Source organism: Leucopleurus acutus (genome assembly GCF_964270905.1).
Source record: "Leucopleurus acutus genome assembly, chromosome: 21".
NCBI lineage: Eukaryota > Metazoa > Chordata > Mammalia > Artiodactyla > Delphinidae > Leucopleurus > Leucopleurus acutus.
The window spans coordinates 33,995,910-34,015,043 of NC_139163.1; the positions used below are offsets into that span (position 1 = coordinate 33,995,910).

Consider the following 19,134-nt stretch of genomic DNA (forward strand, 5'->3'; position numbering starts at 1 on the left):
GAAAAAGAATATATGTGTGTGTGTGTGTGTGTGTGTGTGTGTGTATATATATATATATATATATATATATATATATATGTATGTATGTATAACTGAATCACTTAGCTGTACACCCAAAACTATAACAACATTGTAAATCAACTATACTCCATAAAAAAATAAAATTAAATAAATTAAATTAAAAAAAATGAAGAATCCTGGTCTCTGGGTCCACAGTGACTTAAAAGAATGAGTTATTGGATCCAGCTTCCAAGCATATTTGATGCCATTGTGTTGATATATAGCACAGCAAGAGGAGGGCTTGCCCAAGCCCGGACCCATCTGACTGAGAGCAATGATGCAGTCAACGACGAATGGGGCAAAGGGACATGATGTCATAGTATTGATAATAATAGTAATGACGTCGTTATCGTTATTACCACTGCTGACGTCACCGAGTGCTTCCTGGGTACCAGGCATGTTTACATGTGTTAATTTATTTAATCTTCACAACATCCATATAAAGAAATAGGGCTGTATTTTTATTGATCCCGTTTCTTAAAGATGAGGAAAGTGGTATAAATGAATCAATCCATAATACGTTATCTCAATCTTCAAAAGTGAGTCTTGAGACGGACTTTTCTGATATACTTTGGACAGTTATTGTCTTTCTGAAGTATCTTTACTGATGTTTTTCTGTTCTCAAAAGTCAATCTCAAAAAGAAAGGAAGAACAGAAAAGAAAGAAGACTTGTAAACATCCTTTTGAAGGTGAGGTTGATCGACCTTTAAGAGCTTGGGCATGACAGGCTCTTGGATTCACAGCCGTCCTGCCCGTCACCCTGTGAGCAGCATGTCATTCGTAACGTGGAACAAGTTACTCACTTACCTTCTGGAACGGCCTCCATTCTCCCGTCTGTAAAAGGACGTGGTAAAGGGCGGACCCTCTGGAAGCCTCCTTCGAGTCGAGGTGGTAGTTGTGAACGTGGTCTGAGCAGCCACGAGCAGGCACAGCTGTTTGGGCTGCGTGGCCTCTGCTTCGGGGTGAGCTGGACGAGTGGTCGTGTACACACAGCTCACGGTCCCCAGAAAAACGGCGAGGTCACACATGCCCTGCTCTCTGACCCTTAACCCCTGCGCATCGCTGCTGCTGTATCTTGAGTTGCTGCTTTTCCCACATCCTGGATGTGCCGTCCGCAGCTGGTGGGAAGCGTGATAACGGCGTCCGAATTCCTGTCCCCGGGTTTGCTCTGGAGCCTTGAGACCCCCTCCCTGGTCCCCTCTCCAGGCCCCTCAGACTCTGCTCAGTCGGGCAGCGTCGCTCTGTGTGGCTTCCACGTTGGTTCCCTAGAGGGAGGAGAAGGGTGCATCCCCTGAGACCCCGTCCCCGCAGAGTGAGAGCTCGGGTGGGGTTGCGGTCTGTCCTTCCAGTGTGGAAGCCTGGCCTCCCCGGGATCCCGCTTTTCCACGAAACCTAAACGTCCTCAGGAGCCTTTTCCCGTGACTCCGCTGTCACTTCTGACCTCGGCCCCTGAGCTGCGGATGCTCACTTGGCCCGATTTCCCCCCCTCCGATCCCGCATTGCCTTCGGCTTTCCCCCGCACCCTCGGCCGGACCCCAGTGAGTCCCCTCGGCCACTTTCTTCGCGGTGCCGACCCCCTGGCCCTGCACGTGTGTCCTGCAGAGCCGGCCTGGATCCGCAAGTCCTGTCTCCCCGTCCTTGCTCTGCTCCTCCAGCTGCCGGGGACAGTCCCCTCGTGCACGTGCTCTGTCGGGGCTCATGGGGGCCCCCTGTGCCCTCGTGCCCAGCTGTGGGCCCCTCTCACCCTGCCTCGTGCCGCCTCTGCTCTCCCGTGTCGCTCCTAACCCCCGTTCTCAGCCTGGCCTTCCTCCTGCTGCAGGAGAAACTGGACATTCGTCCTCGTGCTTCCTTGAGTTCCTCGTCCCACCCCTGTGTGGTCCGCACCCCGCTGGCCTCCTGCCCTGTGCTGGGGGGTAGGTTGCCCCCTCTCTGTCCCTGGTCCTTCCCTGGATGGGGCCCCACCGGGGCCCCACCCCTCCTTCCATCCGTGTGTCCTCGTGATCTGTTTCTGTTTGCTTCTTTCTCTCAGCGCGTGATGGACTTGTTCTTTCTACTTTTCAAGTCCTTCATGAAGGACTTGAAGGACTTTCCAACCCTCTGAGTTCCTCTGGCTGCCACTCTGCTGGGTCCGCCCCTTCTTACCCAGCACCTCCCCACCCCACCTGCCTTCTGCGCCGCAGAAACAGAGCTCTGGCTCCCGTGGAGCTCAGCTATGGGGGGGCACAGGGGTGAGGAGGGTGAACACCCTCAGGTAACGGGCGGCGACGGCGCTAGAACAGGGCGCGTGGAAGAGGGGACCGAGGGGGACGAGAGACGGCCTCGTGGAAGAGGTGCATCTGGGTCGAGACCTACAAGGGGGGAAGGATCCGGCGGTGCCCAGCCTGGGGAGGCATCCCAGGCAGAGGCGGAGGAAAGGGCAAAGGTCCTGGCACAGGAAGGAACTTGACAACTTCCGGGAAACAGAAGCAAGATGATTTCCTCACCTAGCTCACTCCTGCCCCTCGACCTCTCATCCTCTTTCAGATTTGCTCCAGACCCTGTCGCTTCCGGGAACGTCATGGCCGGGGCCACCGTTGGGCCGCTTGCCATCCAGTGGGCTTGCGCCGTCCTCATCTTACTTGACCTTGACGCAGCAGCGGGCGCTGAGCTGCCCTGGCCCACCGTGAGCTTCCCTGCCGCCCCGTCCTGTGCCTGACCTGGCAGCCTCCCTGCTGGCTACGCAGCACCGGCCTCCGGGGCCCCTCTTCTCACTCTCTACACTTCCGCAGCCCCCCAAACGCTGGGGCATCTCACTCTGCAAAGGGCCCGTCTGCCGAGCTTCAGACACAAGCTCCTCAAGTCAGCATTTCAGACTTTTAACTCATAGGCCTCGCCTCACCTGCAGCTCACTCCCCTCGCCTGTCCTCTCACCTCTAACCGGTTCTCTCCAGCCTTTGCCACTTGCCCTCCTCTCGCTGGCGCTGTCTCAGCTTCCTGCTGAGTCACAGGGTTTCTTCCCTCAGTGCTCTGATCTCACCCCCGTCCTCCATCCACACCTCTGTCAGGCGATGGCACTAACGCCACTTCGCCTCTCCCGAGCTCGGGGAGGGTTTGCTCCCTAGGAGGCCCTGGTGGCCAGCGTGCTGTGCCCTTACCTCACTGCCCAGCTTCACCTTCTGCACCTGCCTCTTGTGCCCCAGCCTGGCTGAACTGCTGCAAGTTTGCCAAACATAACAAGTTGGTTTTGTTTGTTCAGTATCTTTGTTATCTTTCCGTGGAATGTTCTCTCTGATTTTGTAGTCTTGGCAAACGCCCAGTCTCCAGTTCTGGTGAAATATCGTCTGTCAGCGTGTCCACACCCTCAGCAGGTGGAGACGCCCTCCTTTCTGCTCCTTGCACCGTGGGCAGACTCTCAGGTGCTTAGCATGTTATATGTGCCTCTTTGGTTTACCTGTCTGCCTTCTCTCTAGAATGTGAATTCTGAGAGCACAGTGATTTTCTTTTTTAATCTTTAATTTATTTTTGGCTGCATTGTGTCTTCACTGCTGCATGTGGGCTTTCTCTAGTTGCGGCGAGTGGGGGCTACTCTTTGTTGCGGCGTGTGGGCTTCTCATTGCGGTGGCTTCTCTTGTTGCGGAGCACGGGCTCTAGGCATGTGGGCTTCAGTAGTTGCAGCACATGGGCTCGGTAGTTGTGGCGTACGGTCTTAGTTGCTCCACGGCATGTGGGATCTTCCCGGACCAGGGCTCGAACTTGTGTCCCCTGCATTGGCAGGCGGATTCTTAACCACTGTGCCACCAGGGAAGTTCCCACAATGATTTTTTTTTTATCACAACCCTCTTTACATCTCTAATGGAGAACACAGTCCATGGTGAATGATACCCATAAGGAAAATCAATAACGATAAAAATAACCATGTCATGTGACTATGAATTGTGCGTGGCTGGTGGTACACCTGGTGAGGAGCCCAGCCCGCTGCTACGCTGGGATCATAACACGTCTTCGCTTCCCACTTAGTATCAGGTACATGATTGTCTTCATGGAGATGATCTGTAGCTTTGTGGGGAAAAGATGGCTCTGAAAAGAAGTCGACTGCCAGTATCAGTGATGAAGTAAGGAGCAACCCTCAGTAAGTGAGGTTCTTAGAAATTCTTGATGGATTAAGAACTAAGTGTTGGAGCCCGTGCTCCACAATAAGAGAAGCCACCGCAGTGAGAAGCCCACGCACCGCAATGAAGAGTAGCCCCCGCTCGCCACAACTTAGAGAAAGCCCGCACGCAGCAACGAAGACCCAACGTAGCCAAAAATAAATAAATAAAAATAATTTTTTTTAAAAAAAGTAGCAAGTGTTGAGTTTGTCTGCATGGATCTACAGCATGAACAAATGCGATAAATAAGAATAAAAAAGGGGATTCATGAATTGTTTCAGCAAGGACATCAGTTAGTGCAGCCGTTTCTTATCAAAAGAAATGTTTAGTGAAAGTTAATGGGGATGAACCTGAGTCAGGACGAGTACAGAAGCGGCTGTGAGCTGATGCCCTGTGATGCAGGAGAAACAAGGTGTGTGGGCGTCCTGTAACCTGGCAGAGGAGGAAAGCTGTAAAGTGGTTACTTTTTACTGTCTTTATGGGGAGAATTATTTACGTTGTGGTCTCTGAGCATTTGGGGATTCACGGCAGTCTTCTGCAAATGTCAAATGTCTGCTACTTTCCCTAAGAAAATAGAGCTGACAACAGACGGCACTGTGATGATGTCTTGTTATCCCACGTGGCCTGAGAGTGAGACGTTTCATCTAAGTGGAATTCTCTAGATAACTGAAGCACCACAATAGTTGAAAATTACCGTTGTGAAATAAAATCTTTCTCAGGTATGTCCCAGTTTCTCTTTCTGAACAGACTAAGGAGATTAGGCTCCTACGCTGATGTCTTCAAAGGCAGTTTTCATGGGTGGAGTTTTTTTTTTTTTTCTTTATATTAGATGATCCCAGACATTTCTGTTAAATTAAAAAAAATAATAACATTCTGTCTCCCCCTGCTGTTAGGAGGTGACCTGTCACTACTTACTACTGTCAGCATTTCTGCCTGTTACACCTTTTCTTTCCGCATATACTCTCCTTTTTCTGGAAATTTTTTTTTTCATGAAAATCCCCCCCCTTTTCAAAATTTACTACTTTTAATGTGTTGTAGACTCTGAACTCAGATAATTGTTATTTAGCAGCTGTTAGAGCTATGGGTTCAAAAAGAGAAAAGCTCCAAGGGGGCCTGTAAGGGTTATCCGAGGGTAGAGGAGCTATGAACTGTGGTTTTTACCACAGACCTTATGTCGTTTGTCTGACTTCTCAGACGCTGCTGCTTCTTCCTTTGCTCTGAGGGGTTCGTGTTGGGTATGGAAGACGACCTCGAGGGAGGAAACAGCTTCCCTGGGTCTCGATGTACTCGTCTGTAAAATGAGAGGCTGGACTAGACCATGTCCGGGGGCACATGTGTCACGGGCCAGGAGAGCAGCTCCACACAGAGGTGTTTAAGCTCTCAGATCCGCGTGCCTGGAGGAGCGAGCGATCACTTAGGATTGAGAAAGTCTGGGAATCTTCCCAGGGGAGGAGGGTCCTGTTTAGAAGGGGTGAGGGGGGACCGGTGGGGACCTGTGTCTTGAGAAAGTGCCAGGCCTTTTCACAGGACAGCAGTTATTGTGGTAAAATGCACATAACGTAAAATTCACCACTTTAAGCTTTTTTTCTTTTGGCCACACTGCGCAGCTTATGGGATCTTAATTCCTCAACCAAGGTTTGAACCCGCGCCCTCCGCAGTGAGAGCATGGAGTCCTAACCACTGGACCACCAGGGAATTCCCTATTTTAACCATTTTTAGGTGTACAGTTCATTGGCATTAAGTACACTCACATTGTGTGTAACGGTCATCCCCACGCATTTCTAGAACTTTTTCATTATGTCGGACTGAAACTCCGTGCCCATTAAACACTAAGTCCCCTCCCCCGTCCCAGCCCCTGGTGAGCCCCAGTCTACTGCCTGTCTCTGTGAATTTGACTACTTTAGACTCCTCGTACGAGGGGGTTCATACAGTCTCTGTCCTTTTCTGTCTAGCTGACTCCACTTAGCTCGTGTTTTCGGGTCCATCCATGCTGTAGCATGTGTCTGAATGTCATTCCTTTTTAAGGCTGAGTAACATTCCATTGCATGTATAGACCACGCTTTGTCCATCCATTCACCTGTTCACGGAGGTTTGAGTTGTTGCCACGTTTGGCTGCTGTGAATGATGCTGCTGTGAACATGTGTGCACACGTGTCTGTTCAAGTGTCTGTTTTCAGCTCTTTTGGGTGCACACCCAGAAGCGGAATGGCTGGGTCAGATCATAATTCTGTGTTTAACTTTTGAGGGAACTGCCAGGCTCTTTTCCATAGCTGCACCATTTAACATTCCCACCAGCGTTGCACTTTCGGTTCCAATTTTTCCAGGGGGAAGAGTAGTTGTATATGCTACATGCTCGACGTAAACCCAGTTTCATGTGAGGCAGGGGCAGGACGTACAATTAGGACAGGAGTTGGGAGCCAGATGAGGGAGGGTTTGAAGGCTTGGCTGTAGTATTGGTGCTTTGTTCTCTGGGCTGTGAGAAGCTGCGGGGCTTCTGAGCTGGGCCAGAGCAGGAGTAGAGTGATGCTATAGGAAGCTAAGGGCCCCAGGGTATGTGCAGGATGGACCGGGCCCTGGAAGTGGGGCAGGGGTGTCAGAGGTGGCAGCTATCTAGCTGGGGGACCTGGGCTCCATGCGGGAAGGTAGGAAAGGGGGGGATGAAAGTGGAGACACCTCTGGGCTCAGCAGTGCAGCACTGGCCGCAGCCATGTCCACTCGTCCTGAGTGAGGGTGGGGACGTGAGGGCGGGGACCTTCAGCACCATGATTTCTGAGGTCCTTAAGTGGAAGGCAGGATGGAGGGGGTCACGTCCGCATCTGGTAAGCTCCTCGCCTACTGAAGGAGCAGACATTTGCAGCAGACCGAGGAGCTGTATCTTGGATTCCTGGAGGTGTCCCCATCTAGTTGTTGGTCCTGGGGCCTGGACCCCTGGAGGATAGCAGGTCAAGCACGGGTCTGCCTGCACAGGGAGCAGAAACAGCAAACTCACAGGAAGGTCGGCACCTAGTGGCGGAAAGAGGGAAAAGGCGTTAGTCTAAGCTCTAAGCCAGCTCCAGAGTCCTTATTTATTTATTTATTTATTTATTTATTTATTTATTTATTTATTTTGCGATACGCGGGCCTCTCACTGTTGCGGCCTCTCCCACTGCGGAGCACAGGCTCCGGACGCGCAGGTTCAGTGGCCATGGCTCACGGGCCCAGCCGCTCCGCGGCATGTGGGATCTTCCCAGACCGGGGCACGAACCCGTGTCCCCTGCATCGGCAGGCGGACTCTCAACCACTGCGCCACCAGGGAAGCCCAGTCCTTATTTTGATCTTTAATTTGCATAGTGGATTAAGAATGATACTGCCCTATAAAATATTACTAGGGAGGTATTCGCGTGGCCAACCTGCTTTGCCTTTGCCATTGTGCGTGCAGCTCGTTGGCTGAAAACCCGATCCTGCTGCGGTGTTTCTGCTCCCTTTCTCTCAGAGGGAGACTGTCCGAGTTTCCACCCCTGAAGGTTTCCAGGAGGCGCGGGCTTTGTTTAGGTGCTGTCCTTATGTCACAAGGAGACTGGGGTGGGGGGACGTACCTGTGGGTGTGGTGGACGAGGGCTGGTGCTGGGTTCTGGTGGACACAGGCTGCAAGAGAGCTTTAAGTAACTTATTTAAAATAGATGGGATTAAGGGATCTAAAATCAGGTTTATAAGACATAATGAATTGAATTAGGCAGAGTAGGGGGAAATATGCTAAAAAGTTGCTGATGTAATAGCTGTTTCAAGGCACAGGATGCGGGTGATGCCGACGAAGCAGCTGGAGCTGTGGCTGAGATCAGCCTGGTCCACTGGCTCCTGGTGGTCCCGGAGGCGTTGGGGGAGGGTGTGTCCGGGAACCAGGAAGGCAGGCTGCTCCTGTCCCCCGGGATGCTGGTGCGGCTCCCTGCAGGCATGGTCGTAGGAATCATTATTAATAGGGACTGCTATGTTCTCTGGTTCTTTATAAATGCACGCCCATCTCTTGAGACAGGTGCATACCTGCATCTTCAAATCTGTGGATTTAGATTTTAAAAGTTAATGATTCTGATCCTGGTGCTGAGAAAGAAAATGACTCCAATTCTGAGAAGCCATCCCGGCCCGCATACTTGCTATCTGCAGGTTCAGCTGTAGCAGCCTTGCGCGGGGGTTGCTGTGGAGAGCAGGGGTACTTGCCGGCCCCGGGTCACAGCTGTGTTTCCGTCCAGCAGAGATGCTGTTAACTGAGCCGACTGCTTCCTGACTCAGCCCCACCTCACCTGGGCCCCTGGGAGCTGGTGGCTGCCCAGCTGCTCTGGTGGGCAGCAGAGGTGGGAAGAGCCCATGTTCTCAGCGAGGACCAGTTGCCTGAAAGGGTGAATAGGCTTCGAAGGGAGCCACTTCACGTTTTCAGAGACATCCTCCGAGCCTCGTGAGAAGTGCCCCTCCCTTCTCCCATGAGTGGTCCCGGTGGGGATGCTGGGACCTCGTCCCAGCAGGAGCTCGGCAGACCTTCTCTCAGCTTCCCCGACCTGCACTGGGGAGCCCAGGGGCCTTCAGGAGGGAGCTCTGCCCCATCCTCGTAGCCCTGCGCCCAGGTCCTCGAGTCCCCGAGCCGCCGGTGTTGGGCTGTGCATGTGAACCTCTGGGCGGTGGCAGGTGAGGCCCCCTGGAAGATTCGCAGCCCAGGCTCCTCTCTGCAGCCCTGGAGGGAGATCAGAGAGGCCGCAGAGCCAGGGGTGTGGGGTGAACAGCTCCTGGAACGGGAAGAACAGAGGTGTTTGTGCAGCAGACCTGTGGCCCCCACAGAAGAGAGGAGAGCGGGGGTGAGGATGAAAAGAGAAGGGCTCGGAGAGGCCTGGAAACCGGCGAGCCCAGGAGGATGCCTTCTGTGGAGTCGCCTTTGTAGCTACTCAGGGCCCAGGGTGCGTCCCAGCCAAAGTAGGGGCTCAGAGGAAGGGAGGACGAGAAAGAGAAAACCTGGCCAGTCAAGAGAAGAGAGACGAGGACGCTTCTCTGGTGACTTGTCGAACTGGATGGGTTTTTCTGCCGGTAGGAAAACACCCACAAGCCCAGTGACACGGGGAGGCGTGGAACTTAGGCCCCAGGGGTTGGTTGGCTCCCGAGGCGGGGAAGTTCCGTCTGGTCAGGCCTGCGGAGCCTCATCCCGTCGTTGAGCGAAACGCTGGGTCACACGGTCCGCCCAGCAATGAGACAGTGGAGTTCCAGCGACACTTGGGGGGCCCATCGTCGCCCCAAGTAGGCTGGCTCTGAGGTGCTGGCTGTGCTGCTTCCCAGAGGGGAAGTTACGCAAGGCGTGCACCTGTCGCTGTACTGGTACTGTACATGCCGTGTGCTTTAGTGCTTCCGGAAGCTTCCTTGGGGCCACATGACCCATGGGAGCGGCCCGAGTGGCTCCCAGTGCCCCGGATGGACCACTGTGGTCACCTCATATGAAATGGCTGTCGTTTCTCAGAGATCGTTTTAACACACTTCTTAAATTAAATATAATATTAAAGTATGTATCTTATCATATTGTAGAAATGTAGATGAATAGCAGAAAGGAAAAAACACATAACCCTTCTCCACAGCACAGCGAGTCTTATTTTGACGTATTTCCTTACAGTCCTTTTTTAAATGCCTCTGAATAGTATAAATGCAGCTTTGTATCCAACGTTACAAACTTTTTTTTAACATCTTTATTGGAGTATAATTGCTTTACAATGGTGTGTTAGTTTCTGCTTTATAACAAAATGAATCAGTTATACATATACATATGTTCCCATATCTCTTCCCTCTTAGGTCTCCCTCCCTCCCACCTTCCGTATTGCACCCCTCTAGGTGGTCACAAAGCACCGAGCTGATCTCCCTGTGCTATGCGGCTGCTTCCCAATAGCTATCTATTTTACATTTGGTAGTGTATATATGTCCATGCCACTCTCACTTTGTCACAGCTTACCCTTCCCCCTCCCCATATCCTCAAGTCCATTCTCTAGTAGGTCTGTGTCTTTCTTCCTGTCTTACCCCTAGTTTCTTCATGACCTTTTTTTATTTTCTTAGATTCCATATATATGTGTTAGCATACGGTATTTGTTTTTCTCTTTCTGACTTACTTCACTCTGTATGACAGACTCTAGGTCCATCCACCTCACTACAAATATTTCAATTTCGTTTCTTTTTATGGCTGAGTAATATTCCATTGTATATATGTGCCACATCTTCTTTATCCATTCATCCAATGATGGACACTTAGGTTGCTTCCATGTCCTGGCTATTGTAAATAGAGCTGCAATGAACATTTTGGTACATGACTCTTTTTGAATTACAACGTTACAAACTTTTTGCCATGTGTTTTTTTGAGGTCTTCATAACCGATTTTTAAATTGATGGTATTTTCATTTCTTTTGCTATTTAAGTGGGAGCATTTTGAGTTTTCTAATAAGTATTAGGTGTGGAGATTTAATCTTAATTTTTTAAAGTAAGGCATTTTGTGCTAGCTCTTGGCTATTAAAAACACTCAGCAGCCACGGTTAATTTTTAGAACTGTCTCTCCTTGTGTCTGTTAACAGGCATCTACCGCACAGAAAAGGATAAAGGCACTTTGTACGAGCTCACGTTCAGAGGAGACCACAAGCACGAGTTCAGACGCCTTGTCTTGTTCCGACCGTTTGGCCCCATCATGAAGGTGAAGAAGGAGGATTTGAACATGGCCGGCACGCTGGTCAATGTCATCGTCCCACTGGCCAGGAGGGTGGACAAGTTCCGGCAGTTCATGCAGAATTTCAGGTGGGCCTGTTTGCACGTGTGTGTGAAACGCTGATGGTGCATCCCGTCCCTCCCTGGTCCCTGCCCAGCACGAAGGCCCCTGTCTCTCCCTGTTCGACTCTATTTTCTTCCTGTAAAGTTTATCGTTGTATCTGCCTTTCCCTAAAGCAATTAGAAAGCTGCCAGATAAGCGGATTTACCTTCAGAAGCGAAGGTTAGGAGGACTGGGTTTTCATCGGGATCTGTAGGGTCGCGCCTGCTGGGTTCCATTCTGACTGCAGTTGGGGGACCATGAGGCCGTGCTGTCCCCTCACTGGACTGGGCCCCTCCCCGCCTCCGAAAGGCCGGCACCCGCGTGGCCGTGGACCCGTGTGCTTGGCTGCAGCCTGGCTTCCTTTGGTGTCCTGCCCTGGCAGTGGCTGGAATGCATTCAGTCAGAGTCTTTTTAATTTTAACCTGTGTCTCCTCGGAGATTACATGTAAAATTATGCCGAGAAGCCTCCCAGCACTCATTTTTGTAGCTACTCAAGAAGATTTAAGCGAGTTTTATGTTCCGATGCGGTGTGTAGTTTTTACACGTGTCTTCAAGCTCCTGACGGTGCGGTGTTGGATGTTACACTCTTGTGGACGACACTCACGTGCTGCTTGAGGTCAATCGGCTAGCTGACTTAGCCAGCTTATTTTGAAGATAGAATGTCATGTGTGCCTAATGATAAATATCGGAAGATCAAACTTATTTTTAATCTTTTATCATTAAATTCACTTTATTAAAAGCCAGTAAGGCTCAGTATAAGGGTGTAGTTGATGCTTCTCAAAATTCTGGATGATGAACACGTTTGAAGAGTAACCCGTTTCTGGCCAGGCTTCAGAGATGAGAGTAAATGAAGTCTAGCACTTATGTATCTGGGTCCCTTTCTGTGTTGTAACCTCAGTCTGAATGTGTCCTTCAAGCAAAGATGACAGCTCCTCTCAAGATGGCCCTTCCCTCAAGATGGTCTCATTCCAGCTTCCAGAACCTTCTCCACTAGCATATTCAGGGCTGGAGATGATAACAGCTCTGCAGTCAGTAGGAGGGGATATTGCTCTCATCCCCGTGTCCTCCTTACACCCTATCATTAAGCTTTGTAAATAGGTCCTTAATACATCTTCTCCAACTAAAAAGAGTAACCCTTTTCTGGCTACATTTTAAGGTCAGAACCCAAGAGTCTTTGGGGGGGCCCTCTGACCTGGTCTTCCGTGAGTTCAGAATCCCTCAGCGGCACTCCTGATACGGCTGTGTGCGTGTGGTGCGTGCGCATGTGTGCCAGGGCGAGCTGCAGCTCCGGGTAGAAAGCTCGTTGTTACTTGCACCTGAAGTCTGCCTCCCTGTAATTTCTACCCAGTGGGTCTAGTTGTGGCCTTTGAAGCAATGGCTGCCTTTGTCTTCTCCGGGTTTGGGAGCTGGGCCTTCATCATGACGTCCTGTGGAGTTGGCTGAGCTGATCTTCCCACACCCACACCCCATCAGTTTGGAGAACACCCCGGCGCACAATCCCACGACTGTTGGCAGCGCCCCTCTGGCTCTGGCACCGAAGTGTCTGTGTGGCTGCGGCTCCCTTCAGCCCCCCTGGGTGCGTCTGTGTCCCTCTTGCCTTCTCTTCAGACCGGCCGAGTGCACTGGCCGATGAAGCATCCATCCTGGGAGGACAGACCAGGCCTGAAGGCAAACCCTGACTCCCAGCAGCCAGTGTGCCTGTTCCCAGGACAAGTTTATAGAAAGTTCCCTCGGCCAGGAAGCTGCCTGGGGCCTGGGGCAGGGCCCTGAGGTTGGCTTTAGCACACAGGCCGGTCGCTAGAGAGCTGAGCTTGGCGAGATGGTGCCCCCGCCGGAGGGCTGTCTGCTCAGGGGACAGCCAAGCCCTCCTTGCAGGACTCCGGAGCCTGGAAGAAGGATTCTCTTGGGTGCATGTGACTAATTATTATGACTGATTATTGCCTTAGTGTCACAAGGATGGAAAGTAATTAACAGTAGGAACAAAATTAGATGAGAAATATTGTTGAGAAAAGAAAAACCTTTACAAGTCTCCAAAGTGGAAGTGCTAAAATGAATGTCATTATAGTTAATGTTTTAAAAACAAAAATCCAGGGGTCCTTTCTCTTGCCTGTCACTGTTCAGATGCCTGCTGTAGCAGGTGGGCAGGAGAGGGTGGTCAGGGAGACTGGTTCCTTGGGGACAAGGAGGGCCTGTGTGTGCACCGGACACTGGACCAGGTGGAGGGATAAGAGGAACCTGGCTTCATGGAGAGAAGAATCTTAGTCCCACAGAGATAGAAATAGAGACCAGGACAGTGGACCAAGAAAGGCTTTCCAGATGGAAGGCGCTTGAGCAGAGGCTGACAAGGGAGTCTGCTCCGTGGACCAGGGGCTTCCGAGCACGTTGAGGTCTCTGAAAAATTGGGATGATAGAGGGTACTCAAGCCTAGGGTATTTAATTCCGGGTCAGAACTTGGTAAAGGTGGCATTTCAAGTTGGCCAGCAGAGAATGCATTGTTCAGAGCGTGGCTTTAGCACAACTAACTGAACAGCAGAAAAGATTTAATTCTGACTTTACACCAAAACCCAAAGTAACCTCTGGTCAATTAAATATTTAAATGCCATTAAATTGACCATAAGAGTATTGGGAGAAAATATAAGGGGCTAATTATTCAATATTTGATGTTGTCTTTATGAAGTCCTTTCCATCCCAGGAGTGGAAACTGTTAACTGTGGTTGGCACTGAATATGGAACTATAAGTGATTTTTATTTCCTTCTTTTGGATTCTCTCCGTTTCATAAATTTTTGTATTTTGTAAATTTTTATATAGTTAGCATTTTTTAATGTTTTCTTTAAAAATTCAACAAAATATATTTTTTTGCTTTTATAATTTAAACCTGACTTTTAAGTTTATAAAAGTGACACGTGGCTATTATGAGATGTTTAAACAGTAGAACACAACCAAGAGTAAATTATTTAAAAATTCACTTTTGGCCCTGCTTCCCTAAATTAGCCATTTTTAACATTAATTGAACATTCTAGGCACCTTTCTTTGCATATACACAGATAGAAAAATAACATGCTTGAAATGTAATTAAGCATGAGACATGCTATATGTTCTATTTTTAATTAAAGTATTAAATTTTACTTTACTTAAATTTATAGAAGAGAATCTGAAGTATAACAGAAGAAATTGCTGATCTTTGAGAAAATGTTTCTGTGCTATAAAAGATCCCTCTAAAATTAAAAAAGTGACTTTACAAACCAGAACATATTGGAATCATTATGTATTTTTACTCCATATTTTAGTTTTAGACTACATTGGTTGAAAAATTATAATAAGAAGAGGAGAGCAGCGCAGTTATATTTTCTCGCTCTCCTGGTCCCATCTCCCCATTTAATCTATCATTTTTTTTTCCTTCAAAGTACTTTTTTTTTTTAACATCTTTATTGGAGTATAATTGCTTTACAATGGTGTGTTAGTTTCTGCTTTATAACAAAGTGAATCAGTTATACATATATATATGTTCCCATATCTCTTCCCTCTTGCGTCTCCCTCCCTCCCACACTCCCTATCCCACTCCTCTAAGTGGTCACAAAGCACCGAGCTGATCTCCCTGTGCTATGCGGCTGCTTCCCAATAGCTATCTATTTTACATTTGGTAGTGTATGTATGTCCATGCCACTCTCTCACTTTGTCACAGCTTACCCTTCCCCCTCCCCATATCCTCAAGTCCATTCTCTAGTAGTTCTGTGTCTTTATTCCCGTCTTGCCCCTAGGTTCTTCGTGACCTTTTTTGTTTTTCTTAGATTCCATATATATGTGTTAGCATACGGTATTTGTTTTTCTCTTTCTGACTTACTTCACTCTGTATGACAGACTCTAGGTCCATCCACCTCACTACAAATAACTCGATTTCATTTCTTTTTATGGCTGAGTAATATTCCATTGTATATATGTGCCACATCTTCTTTATCCATTCATCCGACGATGGACACTTAGGTTGCTTCCATGTCCTGGTTATTGTAAATAGAGCTGCAGTGAACATTGTGGTACATGACTCTTTTTGAATTATGGTTTTCTCAGGGCATATGCCCAGTAGTGGGATTGCTGGGTCGTATGGTACTTCTATTTTTAGTTTCAACATTGTGAAAATGACTCTACTACCCAAAGCAATCCACAGATTTAATGCAATCCCTATCAAACAACCACTGGCATTTTTCACAGAACTAGAACAAAAAATTTCACAATTTGTATGGAAACACAAAAGACCCCGAATAGCCAAAGCCATCTTGAGAATGAAAAACGGAGATGGAGGAATCAGGCTCCCTGACTTCAGACTATACTACAAGGCTACAGTGATCAAGACAGTATAAAAACATAAAAACAGAAATATAGATCAATGGAACAGGATAGAAAGCCCAGAGATAAACCCACGCACATATGGTCACCTTATCTTTGATAAAGGAGGCAAGAATATACAGTGGAGAAAAGATAGCCTCTTCAATAAGTGGTGCTGGGAAAACCGGACAGGTACATGTAAAAGTATGAAATTAGAACACTCCCTAACACCATACACGAAAATAAACTCAAAATGGATTAAAGACCTAAATGTAAGGCCAGACACTATCAAACTCTTAGAGGAAAACATAGGCAGAACACTCTATGACATAAATCACTGCTCTATCATTTTTACCTCGTCACGGTTTGCAGCCCTTACACTTTGCATTGTAACCACAGTTCCTGTGTGTTAAGTGGATTTCGTGCATTCATCAGCTGTCCTCCAATAGCGGCTTCTTCATTCCTGAGGTTTGGGTTGTCTGGATTTCATGGTCAAGACATTTCTTCAAGAAGGGTCATGAGTGCTTGAGAATAGGATGTCTGCTTGTTATCTGCACAGTTTAAGGATGACGTGACTGGGCTTAAAACTCTGGATACACTTTCTTTCTTTAGGACCTTGTAGTGGTTCTTCTGCATCTGATGATACAGTGGTCTGATGATACCGTGGAGGAGTGTTAGGAAAGCTTTATTTTGTCTCTCCTGAAAATGACGGAAGAATGCCTTCCTTCGTTGTGAATCGTGATCACTTAATCAGCATATGTCTCACTCAGCTCAGTGCCTGTTGTTCTCTCCTGTAATTCAGTTTCTTTGTTTGTTTTGTGGATTCTTTCATTTCAGGGAACTTTTTCTTGTGTTCTAATTTTGAGTACTTCTCCTGCTTTGGATTTGATTTCTCTGCTTCTCAGACCCAGTTGTGCATCCCATAGGTTTTCTCCACTTACTAGCTTCTCTCTAGTTTTTAATGCATTAGTCTTTTATCTGCTTTCATGTAAGCCTTTCCTTTATGTGAGTAATCTGATTTTCAGATACATCTATTCTGTACCTTGCTGTTTCTAATTTACTTCTTCTGCTTCTTTTGGTTATCACGTTATTTTTCTGAGCACAGAATGTGCTTCTTCATCATAATCTGTTATTTATATCATTTCCTCTTTGAACTTTTTTTATTGAATTCACATTTTTATTAAGAAAGTGTGAAACATTTGTAAGATGTTTTCTTCAGTTAGAGTTATAGTTTCTCTCAGACTAGGTTTTTCTTTCGCGTTTTGAACTCTTGCTTTCTGAATGCCCTCTCTTTCTTCCTTTAACTTTGCTGCTGTCCATCAGATGTGGCTGTCTGCTGTTTGTCTTCGTCCCTCTTGAGTGCGGCATGCTTTCTGCCGCTCTGACGTTGTAGTGGTGGGTTGTCCTTGGCTGTCCCCCACCCTGACTGAGGGCTGTGTCACACTCCCAGCTGTATTTTGTGTTCTCCTCACGTTCTTCGTGGTCTGGAAGAGCAGGTGAAGGAGGAGACAGCTCCGCTGGCCTTTGTGCACCTTTCTTAGAGGCTCCAGATTCCTGCAGCCCCTCCGGGCCTTGGGGCGGGCGTGTGGTGGTACCAGCCTCACTCTACCTGGTTGTGGGTGGACCTTCGTCCTAAACGGTGGAGGGGGATCCTTTGGCTCCCAGCAGGGGCCTCTGTTAAGGGCTGAGGCTAAAACGTCAGAGGGAATCGGCCCCCGTTCGTTTTCCTCTCTCATCTTACCCACCGGTTGTTTTCAGCTCTTTCCACTCCCACAGGTAAAAATGGGGAATAAAGATGAGGTTTTGGCCCTGTATTTGCTGGGTGGGCAGGGAGGGGTCTGGCTGTCAGTGCCCCTCGCCCCGGCTCCTCTTCCGGCTCTTACGAAGGATATTGACTTAATGCGATGCCTTTCCCCTCTGGTCTTGCCACACCTGCCTCTTTGCGGGGGTTAGTTCACCGAGCATCATTAGGATGGCCCTGCTTCCTTCGCCACTTCCCACGCGATGTGGAGGGACCAGATACCCCGCTGCGGCCGTCCCTGCGTGGAGACCCCGCCCCGGAGCCGGGGCCCCTGTCCCCCAGCCTTCTCGTCTGCTGCACACCTCCAGCCCCTCCTCTGCAGCACTTGTGGAGCTGGAACCACGAGGCTACTGTGGACTCTTCCATTTCTTTCCTTGGCCTCCTCTTTGTGACGTTTATGGCAGATTGTATCTAGTTTCCTTCAGCCTCAGTGCTTAATGAGAAGGAAGCTGCTATTTGTTGGGTGAGACAAGATTTTCCTAGCCCTAGACCCTAAGGGCCTTTATTTAAGAGGCCATGAACAAGAATGGGTGATGTTCTGGGATTTACAAGAAGTTAGGAGTCTAAGCACAGGGAGATCATCTTGGTGCTCTGTGACCGCCTAGACGGGGGCGGGGTGGGGGGAATAGGGAGGGTGGGAGGGAGACGCACGAGGGAGGGGATATGGGGATGTATGTGTACGCATAGCTGATTCGCTTTGTTATACAGCAGAAACTAACACACCATTGTAAGCAATTATACTCCAATAAAGATGTTAAAAAAATAAAGAAGTTAGGAGGCTAAAGCTCCTCATAACTTGTCCCCTTCCTGAGTGGCAGTGACACCCGGATGTGCCCTGAGGAGAGGTATGGACCCTCTGGTCAGTTGCTGTGGGGTTGCTTTGGGGCCTTCGTGCTCCGGGCTCCACTGTTGCTATGGAGATAAGATGGCGCTTTGCTCCAGCAGCCTCTTCCTCCCTTGCTCTCTGGTGGTCCTGATCCCTGGATGAGCCTCGCAGGCTCCACGTGCCATTTCCCCTCCCAGGACGGCTTTACGCGTGGCCAGGGGTAGAGGGGGAGCCCCCAGGAGAACTTGCTTCAGATTCAGTCCCCTTTGCCCAGTGGTGTGTTGCTTAAACCCACCTCCCCCTCCTCCTTCTCTCTTTTTTAATCCCCTCATTCTGCCTTTCTTGAAACTATTCTCACGTTTGCTTTTTGGCTGCTTAGTTTCCCTTGGCATCTGGCTTATCGGTTTTAAGCTCATCTATTGTTTTATTGTGTACTTTGTTCGCAGTAGCAGGAGGAACCTCACGGTAACAAAACTATAGATGGTCTTAGTGTCTTTGTCTCTGAGCCTCTCCTAGAAAAAGAGGATTTCTATGGCAATGATTTTTTGTGATTTTCAAAGATCTTCCTCAGTTCATTCCAAGTTTGCTTTATTTTTATTCTGACTCCTTCCAACTGGACTGGGAACCCTTTTCCATGTTGCTGTGGGTCTCCTCAGACTTTGCTGGTTATTTCTGTTTTAATCTGTCCCTTTCTCCTTCCTCTGAAACTTCTCTTGGTCCCTCCCTCGGCATTTATAACATTTAAAGGTAGTATCAGGGACATCTTTTACTTGAATTTTCTTCAGCAATTTTTAAAATCCTTTTCCTGCTTAGTGCCGTTAAGATGTTCTTGTGGACACTTCTGGATCTTTAATAAACAGTGACTGTGGACTCTCTGAGACTGAAGTGGGGCTGCAGCGTGGGCTCAGCTGGCGTGTGTGCCGTGGACCAGCTGAGCCCTGCCGTGCGGTGTGCTGGGCCTCACCCGCAGGCTGCGATCCAGGAGGTGCTCGGTCTTCGTTGTGTTTCCCAGAAGGAAACCTAGCGTACCTTTCCCAGTACCGTCCTCCACCCCTGCCTTGCTCCACTAGCTTTCGTCAGGCAGCCCCTTCTCTGCTCAGACCCCAGTGTTGCACCCAGGAAAGTTTTATGGTTTACATGTTTGAGAAACGCAAATCTACATCATTCACCTTATTTCCATAAAGGTTTCTCTGTGGGACCTGCTAAA

General features: G+C 48.9%; 1 protein-coding gene across 1 annotated transcript in view; it reads left to right on the top strand.

Annotated features, from left to right (window-relative positions):
• Positions 1-19,134, top strand: part of CSGALNACT1 (chondroitin sulfate N-acetylgalactosaminyltransferase 1) — a gene marked incomplete at both ends in the record, with an annotated part of 82,649 nt that overhangs the window by 32,203 nt on the left and 31,312 nt on the right. Inside the window, one exon of the mRNA XM_082863739.1 lies at positions 10,750-10,966. Coding sequence (XP_082719865.1) covers positions 10,750-10,966 — 217 coding nt within the window. The remainder of the gene's footprint in view (positions 1-10,749; positions 10,967-19,134) is intronic.